Here is a 15,226-nt window from a genome sequence, read left to right on the forward strand (position 1 = left end):
CTCATTAAGTCTCCCCGGGGCCCCTGAGGTGTTGACACACACCGTCACCTGAAGGCCGCTTGCTCACCAGCCCCACGCTGCTGTTGGCGGCTTTTAATAAAGATCGGAATAGATCAGTCCGACGCACAGCATCCGCCTGGACGGTCTGATGCCTGGCCGATGTAATCACGCAGATGTTTGTCTCCCTCTACTAAACAGATAAGAGTTTCCCGCGGCCGGTGGTCACTCCCGAGGACCAGGTGGTGTTGAAGAACGAGGAGGCCTCGCTCCACTGCCAGTTCACCGCCGTGCCGCCCCCCACGTTGGAGTGGTACCACGAAAGCGAGCTGCTGGCAAACAAGTCTCGGTATGTTGGGAGCTAAATCCCCCCCTTTCTGCAACACAATGTTCTTTCCCCTCATACGCCACAGACTCTCAACCCACTCCCTCAACACGGGCCCCACTCCTCACTTACCGTTATGTAAGCTGCAGCCACAGTCGGATATTCCTTTGAACCCAATGAGGCGTGGACCCTTGCGTTGGGCTCTCGGCTCTCTGCGTGCCGTTGCGACTCGCTTTCAAGATGAATTGCACATTAAGGGATATTATTCCTGGAGCAAAGCGCTGTAAAGTTCCTCTGCCATCTACTATACATCACTTGAACACCCTCCAGCCTATCACAAAGGACTTTTCAGCCCTCAAGCGACAGGCAGCTTCCCAGCATGTCTCCTATAAGCACACTAGATAATAACCAATTTCTATACCAAGTGCCAAGCATACCCTCAGGGCTCATACATGGACACGATGTCGGCACGCTGTTCCACACGGGGAGCAAGAGCCTGGTTTCGATTGTAAAGTGTTCGGTGAGGGGGGAGAGAGAAGGACTTCAGCATCAACAGTTGGTCACTTGTGTAATGAGCTCGTCAGAGGCGGGTTTGGTCACCTAGGCAGTGATTACTCAGCACCGGGATTACAAACGAGTGTGACTATAAAAGCACAGGTGCAGAATGTTTCATTAAAACCCTGGCCTCTTTGTGGTGGAGGTATTCCAAGGTTGCCTTTGTGTTTGTTTATTGATCTGGGCTGATATAATGCCAGAGGAATGCAGCGCTCTGCAGGAGATATCATCTGTTTTGCACCTGCACTGTTTTGACAACCTCCTCCCTCCCTCTAGATTGTGTGAATATTTGATGTAGATTGTTTTTCACACGTGTGAAACAAACAAAAAAAAACATACCAGAGTAAGCTCAAGGCTATTTTAGCAGACAGAAATAATTCTGCCTCGTGGGTCAGACCAAGTCAGGAGGGAAAAACAAGGAACCATCCCAATTCTTTCTGCGCATATAGCTATTATATATATATATATATATATATATATATATTTATATTTATATTTTGTGGTTATTTTAGAGTATTCTCAGAGCGAGGTACAGACTCGCAGGCACAAGCTCCCGAAGCTCACTTGCCTCCCACTATTGAAAAGAGAAGAAGGGATAGCACAGAAATATCAGCCCTCCTGAGAGAATCCGATGCAGAACCAGACGTCCTGGATGGATCCTGCTTTTGGAAAACTCTTCTCCAGTAATTACACAGCATCCAAACTGTATCCAGCGGCACGTATTCCCCTTTGCATTTTCCCTTTTCCCACGGGCTTTATAATGACTTTGTCTTCTACTGTGATGAGTTGTCCGGTCTGCTGAGCTCAGTTCGGTGTGCTGTGAGGGATGTACGGCTCCTTATCTTTCAGTCTTGAAGCTGGCTTAAGGTCAGCCTTTAATTACTTCTCATCCCGTCCATCACTGGCTCCGATACTCCCTTCAGCCTGCCAGAGGCCGGGGGGCGTCCATCAGTCCTGCTCTTTTAAAAAGCATTTTTATGGATTAAAATGCGTTTCGTCTTTGGCGGACAAGTTCTTAGCATTTACTTGAACCAATTTGCAGCAGCAGATTGTGTTTAGGGAATCGGGGCGATTGAGATGGCATCAGATAACATGCCAAGAACGGAAAAAAGTAGACCTATGCCAAAGTAGTCTTTCGTTATTGTGCCATCCTGTGTGGCAGAGCATCTCCAGCTGGTGCTCTCAGCCGACCGGAACAAACGCACAGAGTTATTTTCAGATGCCATCTGAGCGTGGGAGTTGCACCTGTGCAGAAAGCATTTCTGTGACATGCGCTGCTGTTAATGCGCTCTTGTGTACAAACAATGTGACACCTTTTTTTTTTTCCCAAGACGGTATGAATGAGCAGATGTTGAATGACATGTTTTGATTCGTCTCTTCTCCGCAGTGTGTTCCTCTTATCCAACGGCACGCTGCTGATCACCCAGGTCAAGCCCAGGAACACGGGGACCTACAAGTGTGTCGGCCGCGGCCTCAGAGGGCCCCCTGTTACACTGGAGGCCTCCCTCCTCATAGCTGGTACACACACACACACACACACACACACACACACACACACACACACACGCGCACATTTGCCGTTGTTGGACTGGTGAGAGATAAACACCTGTGATTCTGTAATCTGAGAGTGAGGGGGGGGCATTTGGATTACATATTTCTCCGCCCTCCGTCTCATTCGGCTCTCCCCTCCCTCCTTCGTCTGGTTCTTTCACTTAGAGCCAGATCTCTCCGATGATAATCACATTCCCTTATTGACATCCGGTCCAGCTGTATCCACTACACACGCCGGGGCATTTTTCCCCTGCTTCGTCTCCATATTATTTCCTCCTCCAGTCTAGCCGTGTGCCAAATTTATTTATCACAACAAGAGAGTGTAACGGCACCTGGCTGAGCGAGCAGCAAACGCAGCATTAGGCCGCGCACCAGTATGACTCAAACGGGTTAACGAGCAGTGTAATTATGAGCTTGTGAAACGTCATTAGATCTGCTTCTGTGATTTTCAACCAACATCAGTGGAAATGACTACTTCCAAATGAGTATGTGTGTTAAACCCCTTTTTAAAATGAAAACAAAGTAGCAGAACTATAATATAATGTTGGGGTTGTGCACAAATATCAGGTTCTCCTACACGCAGGGAAAACAATGTAGCGTACAAGTCCAGACACATAAAGTTGTTAATATTGCACACAACAGCGCCTGCTCTTTCCCAGGAACCATCGCTCCAAAGAGAATTTAATCAAAGAAAATGAGAGCAAAAGCGTAAAGCAGGAGCAATCTGTAGTATCCTCTCCTTTTGCTAATCTGTCCGCATTTGGAAATGCAAGTGCATGCAAGTCAAATATTTTGTACAAGCTTAGGGCTGGAATTTCTATGCGATTCAGAGTCCCGAACACTTTATTCCCCTCCATCAGCCCCCTTTTCCCCAAGGGTTTTGGATTAAGGAGGTACGACTGTATCTGCAGTTTTAACCCAGTGAACCACAGCTCCAGTTAAATACCGTAATTCACTTAATCTGATGGTAATCCCTGCAGGCATTATAGGGGATTGTGTCACAGTAGAATTCCGTATTTAGGGACAAGTTTAAACAGTCACTCTATCGTAGCTCAACCTAATTTATTTCTCACCGCCCCTCCCCCCACCCCAGCTCAACTTCCCTTTCATCCGCTGAGAAATGTGTGTTTTCTTCTGTTCTCATTAATTGATTTAGATCTTAGACTAATAGAAGGTCGTAGCCACTGACCAGCTTTCAGAGTGTTGTCGGCCAATATAGTATTAATGACTTCCATTTTGCGGGACACACACACACAGTATTAAACCACACAGTAGTGTGAGGTCTTGTGAGTCTTTGTACGACAGATCACATTCCACTTTCTGTATAGGGGCTGCCAGTTTTGATATGACCCACCTCACACGGGCCTTATTTAATTCCCACATAACCTATATACTCAGTTGGCCTGCTGTGTGCTTTGTTCTCTAATTACTGTGACCGGCACTACAAATCTGAGGACTTTTACTAACGAGACAGGATATCTGCGGACAGAACCGTGTGTAAGAATTGAACGTGCTCGGGACTGCTTGCTCTTGAAATAAAAAATCACCGACGCGTCGCTGGCTTTTAAGACAGATATTTGATTATCAGGGGCCTTGTGTAAATAGAAATCATTTAATTCTGCATTCACATTGCTTCTTCATGCAATGACAATGCCCGCTCTCTCTGCTTTCGGACCACAGAGATAGATGACATGGTGGCCAAGATGTCGAAGGTTTTCACAGCGGACACCCTGCAGCGGGTAGCCTGCCGAGCGCCACGCGGCAGACCTGAGCCCCAGGTCTGGTGGGAGAGAGGAGGTCAGCGGGTGCCCACGGAGGGCCGAGTGTACCAGGACGGCCTGGATCTGATCTTCAGTCCCACAGAGGAAGGAGACTCTGGCACCTACACCTGCGTGGCCCAGAACAGAGCCGGACGCAGGACTCAGGAGGTCACCTTCACTGTGGCCAGTGAGTCAAACGCATGAGAATAAGGAGTACAACTCCTGGGAAACTGCTTTCTAATGTTGTAGAAAGTTTAAAAAAAAGACCTTAACTTGGGCCTTTTTTATAATTATTGTTTTGTTCTTAAATGTCAGGGGCATGCTGGGAAACCCTGGACCTTCTACTAGATAAACGGGGATTAATGGTGTCTATGTCTAGGTCATGACCAATGGGCTAAGCTCATTAAGACAAGATCAGCCTGTATTGATCCCCAGAGGGGAAATTCAAATATTGTTGCCGCACGAACAATAAAAGAGAGAAGTAAAACTACAGATAAATGAAATGGAATAAGATAAATATATGATTAGTGTAAGAGTAGGAACAAATCTATACAAGAATGAAGAAGTGTAATCCTTCAAGGCACTGCCGTGTAGTGATAATGTATATTCTGTATGGGAAGTTGTGAAATGTCTGTGTTTATATAATAAGTTTTCCCTGTGTGTGTGTGTGTGTGTGTGTGTGTGTGTGTTTATCTTCACAGCTGCCCCAGTGTGGGTGACGAGTCCTCAGGACAGCCACCTCGAGGAGGGGAAGCCAGGTTACCTTCACTGTCAAGCTCAGGCCAACCCTGAACCTGAGGTCACGTGGCTCCGCAACAACATCATGATCACACCAGAGGTCGGTTAAAATACAATAACACACACAAACACCGTTATTGTGTCTTTTTCTGACATGGATTCAGCAGATGAACATTTTAACTTAAATATTAAATACACTTTAAATATCTTCCTTTTTCTTTCTTTTTTCTTCTCTAGGACTCTCGATTTAAGCTGTTCTCGAACGGCACGCTCAGGATCAACAACGTGGAGGTGTACGACGGACAGATGTACGGCTGTGAAACCAAGACTGAAGGCGGCCGACTGTCTGGGCAAGCTCGAGTTAGTGTACTTGGTAAGCAGTGAGGGAATTATGTAATATATATATATATATATATATATATATATATATATATATATATATATATATATATACAGTAGATTATTCTTAGAGCTTACACTGAGCAAATATGTTATTCCCCCGACTGAAGAATGATGTCATGAGTGAAATCACATCCAGGCAATGATGAGTAATACATTAAGACAAAATATGAAACAAATATGGTCTTGCTTGTGAATGCGCGTGCTGCAGGACACCCACAGAGGTGTAAAATATTAGCTTTTTTTTCCTAGCCTCCATTTGAACACATTATCTCCATGTTAAATTCCTATCAGCGTAGCTCCGCTGCTATAAGGTTACTGTGTTAGATGGGCTGACGTGTCGCTGCTATGTCTGGACAATCTCTCTGTTTATATGATCTCAGCCTCCGATAGACTTCAGTTGTTATGCTCCACAGATCTGCGTCTGAGCGTGTGCATTAAGCCACTTTCTCCAATGTGTCTGAACTGGCATTTTATCTGCACAAAAGAGGCTTTGACATGCCAATGTTTACCATGTGTGTAATGTGCGTGTGTGTTATGACTTGTGTTCCAGAGAAGCTGAAGTTCACCCCGACCCCCCAGCCTTCTCAGTGCCTGGAGCTGGATAACGAGATCACCATCCAGTGCTCTGCTAAAGGCAGAGAGAGCCCAACCATCCGCTGGACCAAAGCAGGTGTGCACATCGCTGGCTCGACCTTTGCTCACAAAGTCAGATAAGGACTTTAAACACCTAAATTATCTCTTTCAAAATGCAGCAGTACCCTTCATTCCTTTTTTTTTATGATAAATGCTGTTTGCATTTTCCTCGGCAATAAACACGAGTACGAGGAAGTTTAAACATCGTGGCTCATTTCCTCCATTCATCTTTGTTGCCATGATTGAGTCCATTCAACCACTTGAATTCCACATGCAGCAACAGACTCCTAACCCCACCCGTCTCTCTGTCGCCCCCTGCAGACGGAGGAGAGCTGCCGCCCCGGGTTACACAGAGGAACGGCCAGCTCCACTTCACCAAAGTCACCCGCAGCGACGCCGGCAACTACACCTGCATCGCCTCAAACCTCCCCCAGGGGGAGATCCGAGCCCTGGTGGCGCTCATTGTGGCAGGTAAACCGCTCACTCATCATCCTGCAAGACAGGGCTGCACTGCCATGTTAGTCATTAATCCACACAAAGAACACTATTTGTGGTCTCAGTACATGCGAGTCATTGATCTTTTTCATGCGGTGAACACAGCCGCATTTATTGTGTCGTCTGTGGCCTTTTTTTATTGTCCAGTAATAAATTGAATTTGGGTTTTAGAGTATAATTGAGATGTTAACCACAGCCACCACAGTCTGTAAAGGAAATGTTATGGCCGGGTTGTGGTGTAAGTGTTGTGTTAATGAATGTGTGTGTGTGTGTGTGTGTGTGTGTGTGTGTGTGTGTGTGTGTGTGTGTGTGTGTGTGTGTGTGTGTGTGTGTGTGTGCGTGCACATATAGTGTACATTCACTTTAAGGTGGTACCAGAGAATACAACGGTGTACCAAGGTTACACAGCCATCCTGCACTGCCAGGCCACCGGTGACCCCGAGCCTCACATCCACTGGATGGTCAAAGACCGGACGCTGGACATCAGTAAGAACAGAAGGTAAATAAGACCTGTGACTTTTTGATCTGCCATCAACCGTCATGAATTAAGATTACAGTTTGCGATTACAGGTTCAAAAACAGGATTGAGCCCCAATTTGATTGTTCTTTCTTTTAGTCATGAACGGAGTTACATGTGTGGTCCAGACCTTTTATGAGTCATGAACAGATGTCCTGTCTCTCCTCAGTGAGGAAAAAAAAACACATTGTCTGGTTTGACTTGACAATGCAAATGCTTTAATCTAATTTCATTTGGAAAATTCCCTGACAAAAACATGAATAACTCAAATAAATGGAATACAAAATGTATATTTGGCACACCATATTTTTAGATTTATTGGCGTTAACATTGCAGTGTAACATCTCCTCCATGTGTATTATGATATTCTGTCTCGTATATTATATTATTATATCTCGGTGACTGTCACATCTCCGCTCCGCTCGCCTACTTTGCTGACAGCTGTTTTACTAATATTATCGAACAGTTTCAACTACTAATGCCACTACTGGCATGCGTTTCTGTTTTCGCCTTCTGATTTCCAACAGTGTGAAGTTCTTCTCTTCACTCTCTTAACCCATTTTTGTGAATGAAACTTGCCCACAAACTGAGAGGAGAAGGCAACAATTTGAAGGCTGTTAATTATGCTCAAGATCAAATCTCACACACAGCCATCTGCTAGTGAAGAGGATAAAACCAGCAATTGTATGACGTGTTTGTGCTGTTAAAGAGGGTTTCAACTTGACAGCTCACACAAGAAAATAGGAGAGACTTTGGATAAGAACATGAAAAAGTTCTTGCATGCGGCCCATTGTGTAGATGAAGACATCAACCCTCACCCGTCCCTCCCTTCTTCCAGGTTCCAGAAGATGCCCAATGGCTCCTTGGTGATTTCAGACGTCACTACCGATGACACGGGCAGATACACATGTGTGGCCGGAAACAGCTGCAGCATCAAAGACCGTGTGGCTAAGCTGTATGTCGTGGGTGAGTTTAATACACACACATACGTACACAGGCTTCTTTTGTCGGGAACAAAGGTTGCACACATGATCACGAGCGAAGGATGAAGGCATTAATTAAAGCGTCGCCCTCTGCCTATCGCGCACCTCGACAGGTTAATAACACACAGCCTCATCTCTGACGCCACAGCTGTCACGGAGGTGATGGGATTGGGCAGACGTTGGATCTAATAACGCTTCACACTCTCTGGCTCCTTGTGTGCCGACTGGAGCTGAAAATGACAGCCACACACTTGCATTTGTTACCCACATCAACTCGTTATCTCCCAAAGTAGCAGAGCGGTAAGCCAGTTTAGTTCAAAGTAGGAGACCATTGAGTTTCAGCGCCCAACAAAGCCTCACCGGCAACTTGTTGAATGAAGTGACTATGTTTCAAAATAGTATCACGTTTCAAACTGTGTTAAAATTTAATGTAGGTACCTTTTTTTTTTTTTTTAGTCTATAAAACTGATATAAAGGTTTAACATTTTCTACCGTATAGTTTTTGTGTGACAGCTTCCTAAACTGATTGCATCTTGTATTTCCATTTCCTTTGAAACACAATATGTGATGCTGATCAAAGACCTGGGTGTGTTAAAGATGACACATGTACTGCGTCAGAACATTTTTAGTGAACCATATTGAATGCCTGTGCCCGACAGAAAAGCCAGTGCAGCCCTTCGATGACGACATGGACAAAGCCCCCTACAAGATGATCCAGACCATCGGCCTGTCGGTGGGCGCGGCCGTGGCTTACATCATCGTAGTGCTTGGACTCATGTTCTACTGCAAAAAGAGACGCAACGCTAAAAGACTGCAGAAAGGCCAGGACGGAGAGGAGCCGGAGATGGAGTGTCTGAACGGTATGACAAACTGTTAGGGTCAGCCCAGAAGAAGTTGTGTGTGTGTGTGTGTGTGTGTGTGTGTGTGTGTGTGTGTGTGTGTGTGTGTGTGTGTGTGTGTGTGTGTGTGTGTGTGTGTGTGTGTGTGTGTGTGTGTGTGTTTAGTTGATCCTTCAACATGGTGGTCCTCTTCAAAGTGTTGTTGAAAGGTTTAGGATATTTGCTGCCATCTTGTGTTTACCTGGGGTATTGCAGTTAACATGTAAGATCATTGTATTTGAGCTGTATTACACAGCAGACTTTGTCTCTTCAGAATTTGAGTGTGTCATGTGTAAATACTGGAAAAGAGACACAATGAAGTACACTCAACATTACTATAAATTTAAAAAAAGGGAAATGCAGCTGCTGCTTCGAGCTAGAAAAAAAACAATTAACTGTAGATGATGGAACAGCGAGTAGCACAAATATATTAAATTTTGTGGAGAACAGTAAGCTTTGACTTTATGAAGTTTGATCCGTAGTCACATTACGATTACGATACATTTGACCGTGCAACTACGAACTGCAAAAATAGCACACCACAAAGATCCAACATCCCACATTACTCTGTTCTTTTTAAACTACATCTCTGCTCCACATTTAATGCCAACTTGTTCTTCGTGAACCATCGAACGGCAACAAGCTGGTTTTCACAAGACGATGATTCACTCTGTTTGGACCCGCATCCCATTTCCAGGCCCTTCACTGCCTGTTGAGATTTGCAATAGGCCTCTGACCCTGACAGACATGTGTTGTGTTTATCAGGAGGAGCTGTTCAACAAAATGGCCACACCACCGCTGAGATCCAAGAAGAGGTGGCACTCACCAATATGGGTACCATGGCAACAACCGAGAAACGCCACAGCCACGTCAACAATGACAAGCTCCACTTTCCTCGAGCAAACCTGCAAACCATCACGACTTTGGGTTGGTTGATTGAAACTATTCTCTTTTCTACGTATTAACTGAGAATGAATGTCCTCGTGCTCTGAAATCGAAGAAAGTCGCCTGATCTTTCAACTGGACGTTAATAGATAACCTAATAAAGCAGGATGTGCAACATGTTGAGCATGTGCACTGACATTTACTCTCTCTTTGTGTGTGAATGTTTGTACAGGCAAAGGGGAGTTTGGTGAGGTGCTGCTGTGCAAAGCTAAGGGTCTGGAGGAGAGCGAGGAGGAGACGGTGGTGTTGGTGAAGAGCCTGCAGGCCAGAGATGAGCAGCTCCAGCTCGACTTCCGCCGTGAAGCCGAAATGTTCGCAAAGCTCAGCCACCCCAACGTCGTCCGCCTGTTGGGCCTGTGCAGGGAGGCAGAGCCCCACTACATGATCCTGGAGTACTACGACCTGGTAAGCGCACAATGATAGAAGTGCAAACACACACACAAACTTAAGGATTAAAGAAAAGTGACATCTTATACGTGCATCTTTTTTTTTGCTTTTATCCTACCAGGGAGACTTGAAGCAGTTCCTGAGGATTTCCAAAAGCAAAGATGACAAAGTGAAATCTCAGCCTATCAGCACCAAGACCAAAGTAAGTGTTCAAATACACGTTCTCGTTAAGGGCCAGATGAGTAGATCAGCTGGCGTATAGCTACGCTTGTGGAGTGGAAACTTGCGTGCAGAGAAAAATATTAGATTGTGTGTCAAGAGCCTAACTGTGCCTGAAGCAGCTAACCTCAAAAGACCAGGGTCAAGAAGACGAAACATGGGGAAACCTGGCTCTGTCCAAAGTTAAAGAAATCCACCAACATGTTCCAGCACCTTTTAAGCTCACGTAATAACATGCATGTTATATCTGCTTTGTTTAATCCATACAAAAGCAAAAATGTGGAAATTGGAAGTCATGGTTTCATCTCATAGTTATGTGTTGGACAATTTCTCGGTCAGTGCAGTCCAACCATGTAAACCTGGTAATTCCTTCTGCTTGTAAATGTATTCTCAAAGTCAGGGAAGTACCCTGACCGTTTTTTTTGTTTGTCTTTTGTCGGTACAGGTTTCCATCTGTGCCCAGGTGGCTCATGGGATGGAGCATCTTTCCAATCACCGCTTCGTTCACAAAGACCTAGCCGCCCGAAACTGCCTGATCAACAGTCAAAGGCGCATCAAAGTGTCGTCGCTCAGCCTCAGCAAGGACGTCTACAACAGGTCCGTTAGAAAAGGAGCTTGATTTAACAATAATCACACACTTAAATAATCAACTACAACCAATGCCATGATTTAAAATACAAAAAAATCTCTGTTCCTCTGGCTGATTTGAGTGGTTTCCCCTGTGAACATGTCTGCAGTGAGTACTACCACTACAGGCAGGCGTGGATCCCGCTGCGCTGGCTGCCGTCAGAGTCTGTGTTTGAAGACGACTTCTCCACCAAGTCAGATATGTGGGCCTTTGGAGTTTTGATGTGGGAAGTGTTCAGTCACGGGGAAATGCCGTATGCCAAACTCTCCGATGACGAGGTGCTGGAAGGTCAGTATGATGCTTTTGTCTTGAGTCCAGGTTCAGCACACAAAACGACAAGATGTCGTCGTCTTTCAAGAGTGAAGAGGCCCCTGGTGGTCATTGACATGAGATTTTTAACAGCCACACATGTCTGTGTTTCTGATTGGCTCTAAACTCCTTCTCTCTGCTGGTCCTCCAGGTCTGCAGACAGGAAAGCTGAAGCTGCCAGTTCCAGATGGATGCCCCTCCAAAATCTACAAGCTCATGGCCCGCTGCTGGGCGATAAGCCTCAAAGAGCGCCCCTCTTTCACTGAAATCGTCCACACCCTGGGAGACCTGCCCTCTGACAGCAAAGTCTGAGACGCCCCTGACCCCACATCAGAGGGACCCCCCCCTTTCCTCCAACATAAAGACCGGAATGCTGGATTATTAGTCTCAAACATTTCAGAGAAGCGGGTTGAGGAGGAAACACTTTTCTTATATGCATTTCAAACTGTGTGTGTGTGGATAAGACTTCGTCGGTACACCAGTGGGGGAAAAAAAAAAACGCAGTCGCGTTTTGTGCAAACGGCTTCTTGTGAGCAGTACCAGGAGTTTACGTCTGCCTTAACCGCAGCATGGAGGACCCCGTCTGCGGATCCACTGTGACCCTGCCTGCCTGTCTGCGACCGCTCTGTCCCAGAGACGCTTTGTTCCACAGAGCCTCACACCCTCAGTGCCTCTAGCCCTCCACACACACACACACACACACACACACACACACACACACACACACACACACGCTCACCTAGACCTCGACCTCCAACTGCTTTGTAGTATGTTACAGTGCTCTCACTTGCTCAGATCAATTGAAATTATTGGTCCCCCCCCCCCTGAAATGTAGGTTTCCTGCTCCGTCAAGTCTGAAAGAATATTGAAGGGAAAAAGTGGGACCTAATGTAACTTCAGTGGAGCGTTGAAGCTTCAACCACTTCGGAGTGTGTTGAGCGAGATGGTCTAAACTGGTCTACTTGAACGCAAAGTCCAATCAGCTGCACCGGACCGTTCAAAGAAGAAATGGAATCGGGTTTGCATGAAGGTTCGTCTGTTACGCTTGTGATTTGGGGACGTGATGAAACTTGTTGGGGGAAGAAGTCATCTGTGTTATGGTAACACTTCAGGAACATGAATAAAAAAAAAAAAAGATCAAGTTTATAGCCAAGGAACATATTTAATAGAGGATCGTGCCAGTGTGGGCTTTGTATGTTTTTATGAGTGTGTTCTGTTGTATTAACTTTTGAGGTGCTTGTTGGTTACAACGCGATCATGTTGCAGGCCTGCAGCCCGTCACTGTGTTTAACCTGCAACATCATTTCTTCAGAGGTCCAATCACAGTTTTCCTCCACGGTCCAATTATTTTGTGCAATGCTGCAAAGTGGACCATGGCACCAGGCAATGTGTACATAATGTAGAAGCCATGCACTAACTTCACTTAAAAAGAATATCCCTCTTTATCTCTATCATGTCGTGTAGTAGAACATGCAGGTGCCTGTTTATTTATGATGAAGGTCCTGTCTTTTTTTTTTTTTTTTATAACTATATGTTCATAACATAAAGGTACTTTTCTGATGCTCTGTCTTCATTCTCGCTGTCCATCTCCATGTGCGTTCAGTCTGGGAAACAGCTGAATATGCTAACTAAGTACAAAGGAGGTCAAAAGAGTGACTGCTGGTCACCAGTACTCATTTAAGTGCCTGGTAAATGAAGGATTATCTTAACTGTTTCCATTTTTTGTTTTACATTATCTAATCAAATGCAATGGCCTTTGTTTATGAACTTGTTTTTATACATTGTTTTTAGTGTAATGTTTTGTTTTTATGAATGCTAGGCACTCACACCTAGACCTTTTTTTAAATTTTAATCTGCTTCAGCAAATGTTCACAGTAATCACAGATATATATACAAACGTATACATGCTGCTGTCAATAAAGGTTCACAGTGTTTTTACCCCATGTGTTGTGATTCATATTGTAGACAGCAACGCGTCATGAAGAACCACCTCAGTGATGAGTTCAAGGAGTAGCGTCTTACATAAAAAAGGTATATGCAATTTGTTAAAAAAAATTACATTTAGTCCTGTTTTACTGCGAATCCAAGCAGTTCTCTCACTCACCACTAGAGAGAGGTGTATACCTGTTGGTCTTTATAAACCTGACCCTAAGAACTCGCCGACTGTTATTTTTAAGAGTTGAATATGTTAACATTACTTTTATAGCCGCAAAAGAGTGAGTAAATCCATTTGGTCCTGTCATTATTTAATTTAAAACGTATAGGAGCCCACAGGCGACTTCAACGGTTCACTGCAGATGTTTCAGTATTTCACAGCTGGACTGGTGTTTACAGTCTGTGGGAAGCTATGGAAGAGTCCTCAGGTTTGTCCAAATCCTGCATATCTTTGTCAATTTGTTCAGGAAAACATCTCCACTTAAAAGTTTTAATGCTGACTACAAGTTATATATCACTATATTGTCACTGGTTCTTTTTACTTTAACTTGTCAGTCGTGTTTCATGTGAAGACGGGTGTTTTTATTTGTCACACTTCAAGAAGAACGTTACACAGACCACCTGAGACAAACAGCCTCTCTATGCTGAACCTCTGAGGTAGGGTCTCTCGTTACTAGCTATGTTGTTTTTAATGTTGAATATTGAAAGCGTACAAAACATTTTAAATCCAGTGGCCTCTTTAGCTTCATTATAAAAGGTCATAAGATACTAAGATATGGTCCGTAGTATATGTATGTTACATCCGTCCTCCAGAAGATGCCACAGTGACGGCTGGAGAACCACAGGGAGGCTCAACAGAAAGAGGAGATCTAGGAGGAGCAAAGGATGCTAAGTAAGGAAAAACAGGTCAGACAAAAAATACTGTCGAATTAGTTTGTTTCAGTGAGTGGAGTATGCCGGGAAACATTCATGATGTCAAACAATATGTCATGAAAAATGTAATTGTATGTCATAACCAAGTCTGTTTATAGTGTGCAAAGAAATATAAAACATCTCGTATAGAGAATGCCATAAAAATATCATCAATATCTCAGAGTACAGTATTCTGTAAGGATATCATAAAAAGCTCATAATTTAGTATGGCATAAAAGGTCATAATGAATGTCATAATATAGTTTGTTAAACAAAATGTCCAAAAATTGTATGTCATAAACATATGTTTTGAAAATATAATTGTATATTGTGCCTTAAATGACTCACTAAAATGTAATAAAAGGTAATATGAAGAGCATACTATAGGTTGTCGAAAGGTTACTACATAGTATGTCAAAACAAGTCATATGTAGTAGTTTAAAATTAGTGCATACAAAATAATGACATCTTCATAGTGTAGTATGTCTAAAAGAGTCCTAAACAAGTCATAGTATAGTTGGTCTAAAAGAGTATAATGGGAAAATGGACACCTGTACAGCGTGAACAGAGATTAACCTTATATATTCATCAGTTATACCGTGTTTATATGTCCATGTCCATGTGTGTATGCAGTATGTATGTATGCTTACGGGGTGCACGCACACACACACACACACACACACACACACACACACACACACACACACACACATGCACATGTATGTATACACATAGTATATATCAATACTATTATTGATCATCTAGTCAGGATGCCTCCTGGACGCCTCCCATTAGAGGTTTTCCAGGCACGTCCAACTGGTAGGAGACCCCGGGGAAGACCGAGGACACGCTGGAGGGATTATATCTCCCGGCTGGCCTTGGAACGCCTCGGGATCCCCCAGAATGAGCTGGAAAGTGTTGCGGGTGAGAGGGAAGCCTGGGTCGGCCTGCTGAACCTGCTGCCACCGCGACCCGACCCCGGATAAGCGGCTGATAATGGATGGATGGATGGATGGACTATTATTGATTCTATTATCTATTATCTATTTCATTTGTC

The 15,226-nt window shown here is 44.4% G+C and overlaps 1 protein-coding gene across 1 annotated transcript in view; it reads left to right on the top strand.

Moving 5' to 3' along the window:
• The window catches only part of ptk7b (protein tyrosine kinase 7b), a gene marked incomplete at its 5' end in the record, with an annotated part of 64,083 nt that extends 50,823 nt beyond the window's left edge, over window positions 1-13,260 (top strand). Inside the window, 16 exons of the mRNA XM_079229798.1 lie at window positions 199-346; window positions 2,265-2,395; window positions 4,109-4,375; window positions 4,890-5,026; window positions 5,164-5,299; window positions 5,879-5,998; window positions 6,283-6,432; window positions 6,808-6,955; window positions 7,812-7,939; window positions 8,616-8,816; window positions 9,600-9,761; window positions 9,952-10,184; window positions 10,288-10,368; window positions 10,831-10,982; window positions 11,123-11,301; window positions 11,474-13,260. Of these exons, the coding sequence (XP_079085924.1) occupies window positions 199-346; window positions 2,265-2,395; window positions 4,109-4,375; window positions 4,890-5,026; window positions 5,164-5,299; window positions 5,879-5,998; window positions 6,283-6,432; window positions 6,808-6,955; window positions 7,812-7,939; window positions 8,616-8,816; window positions 9,600-9,761; window positions 9,952-10,184; window positions 10,288-10,368; window positions 10,831-10,982; window positions 11,123-11,301; window positions 11,474-11,634 (2,534 nt within the window). The 3' untranslated portion in view covers window positions 11,635-13,260. The remainder of the gene's footprint in view (window positions 1-198; window positions 347-2,264; window positions 2,396-4,108; window positions 4,376-4,889; window positions 5,027-5,163; window positions 5,300-5,878; window positions 5,999-6,282; window positions 6,433-6,807; window positions 6,956-7,811; window positions 7,940-8,615; window positions 8,817-9,599; window positions 9,762-9,951; window positions 10,185-10,287; window positions 10,369-10,830; window positions 10,983-11,122; window positions 11,302-11,473) is intronic.
• Between the last annotated feature and the right edge of the window lie 1,966 nt (window positions 13,261-15,226).

Source organism: Taurulus bubalis (genome assembly GCF_910589615.1).
Source record: "Taurulus bubalis genome assembly, chromosome: 14".
Lineage (NCBI taxonomy): Eukaryota > Metazoa > Chordata > Actinopteri > Perciformes > Cottidae > Taurulus > Taurulus bubalis.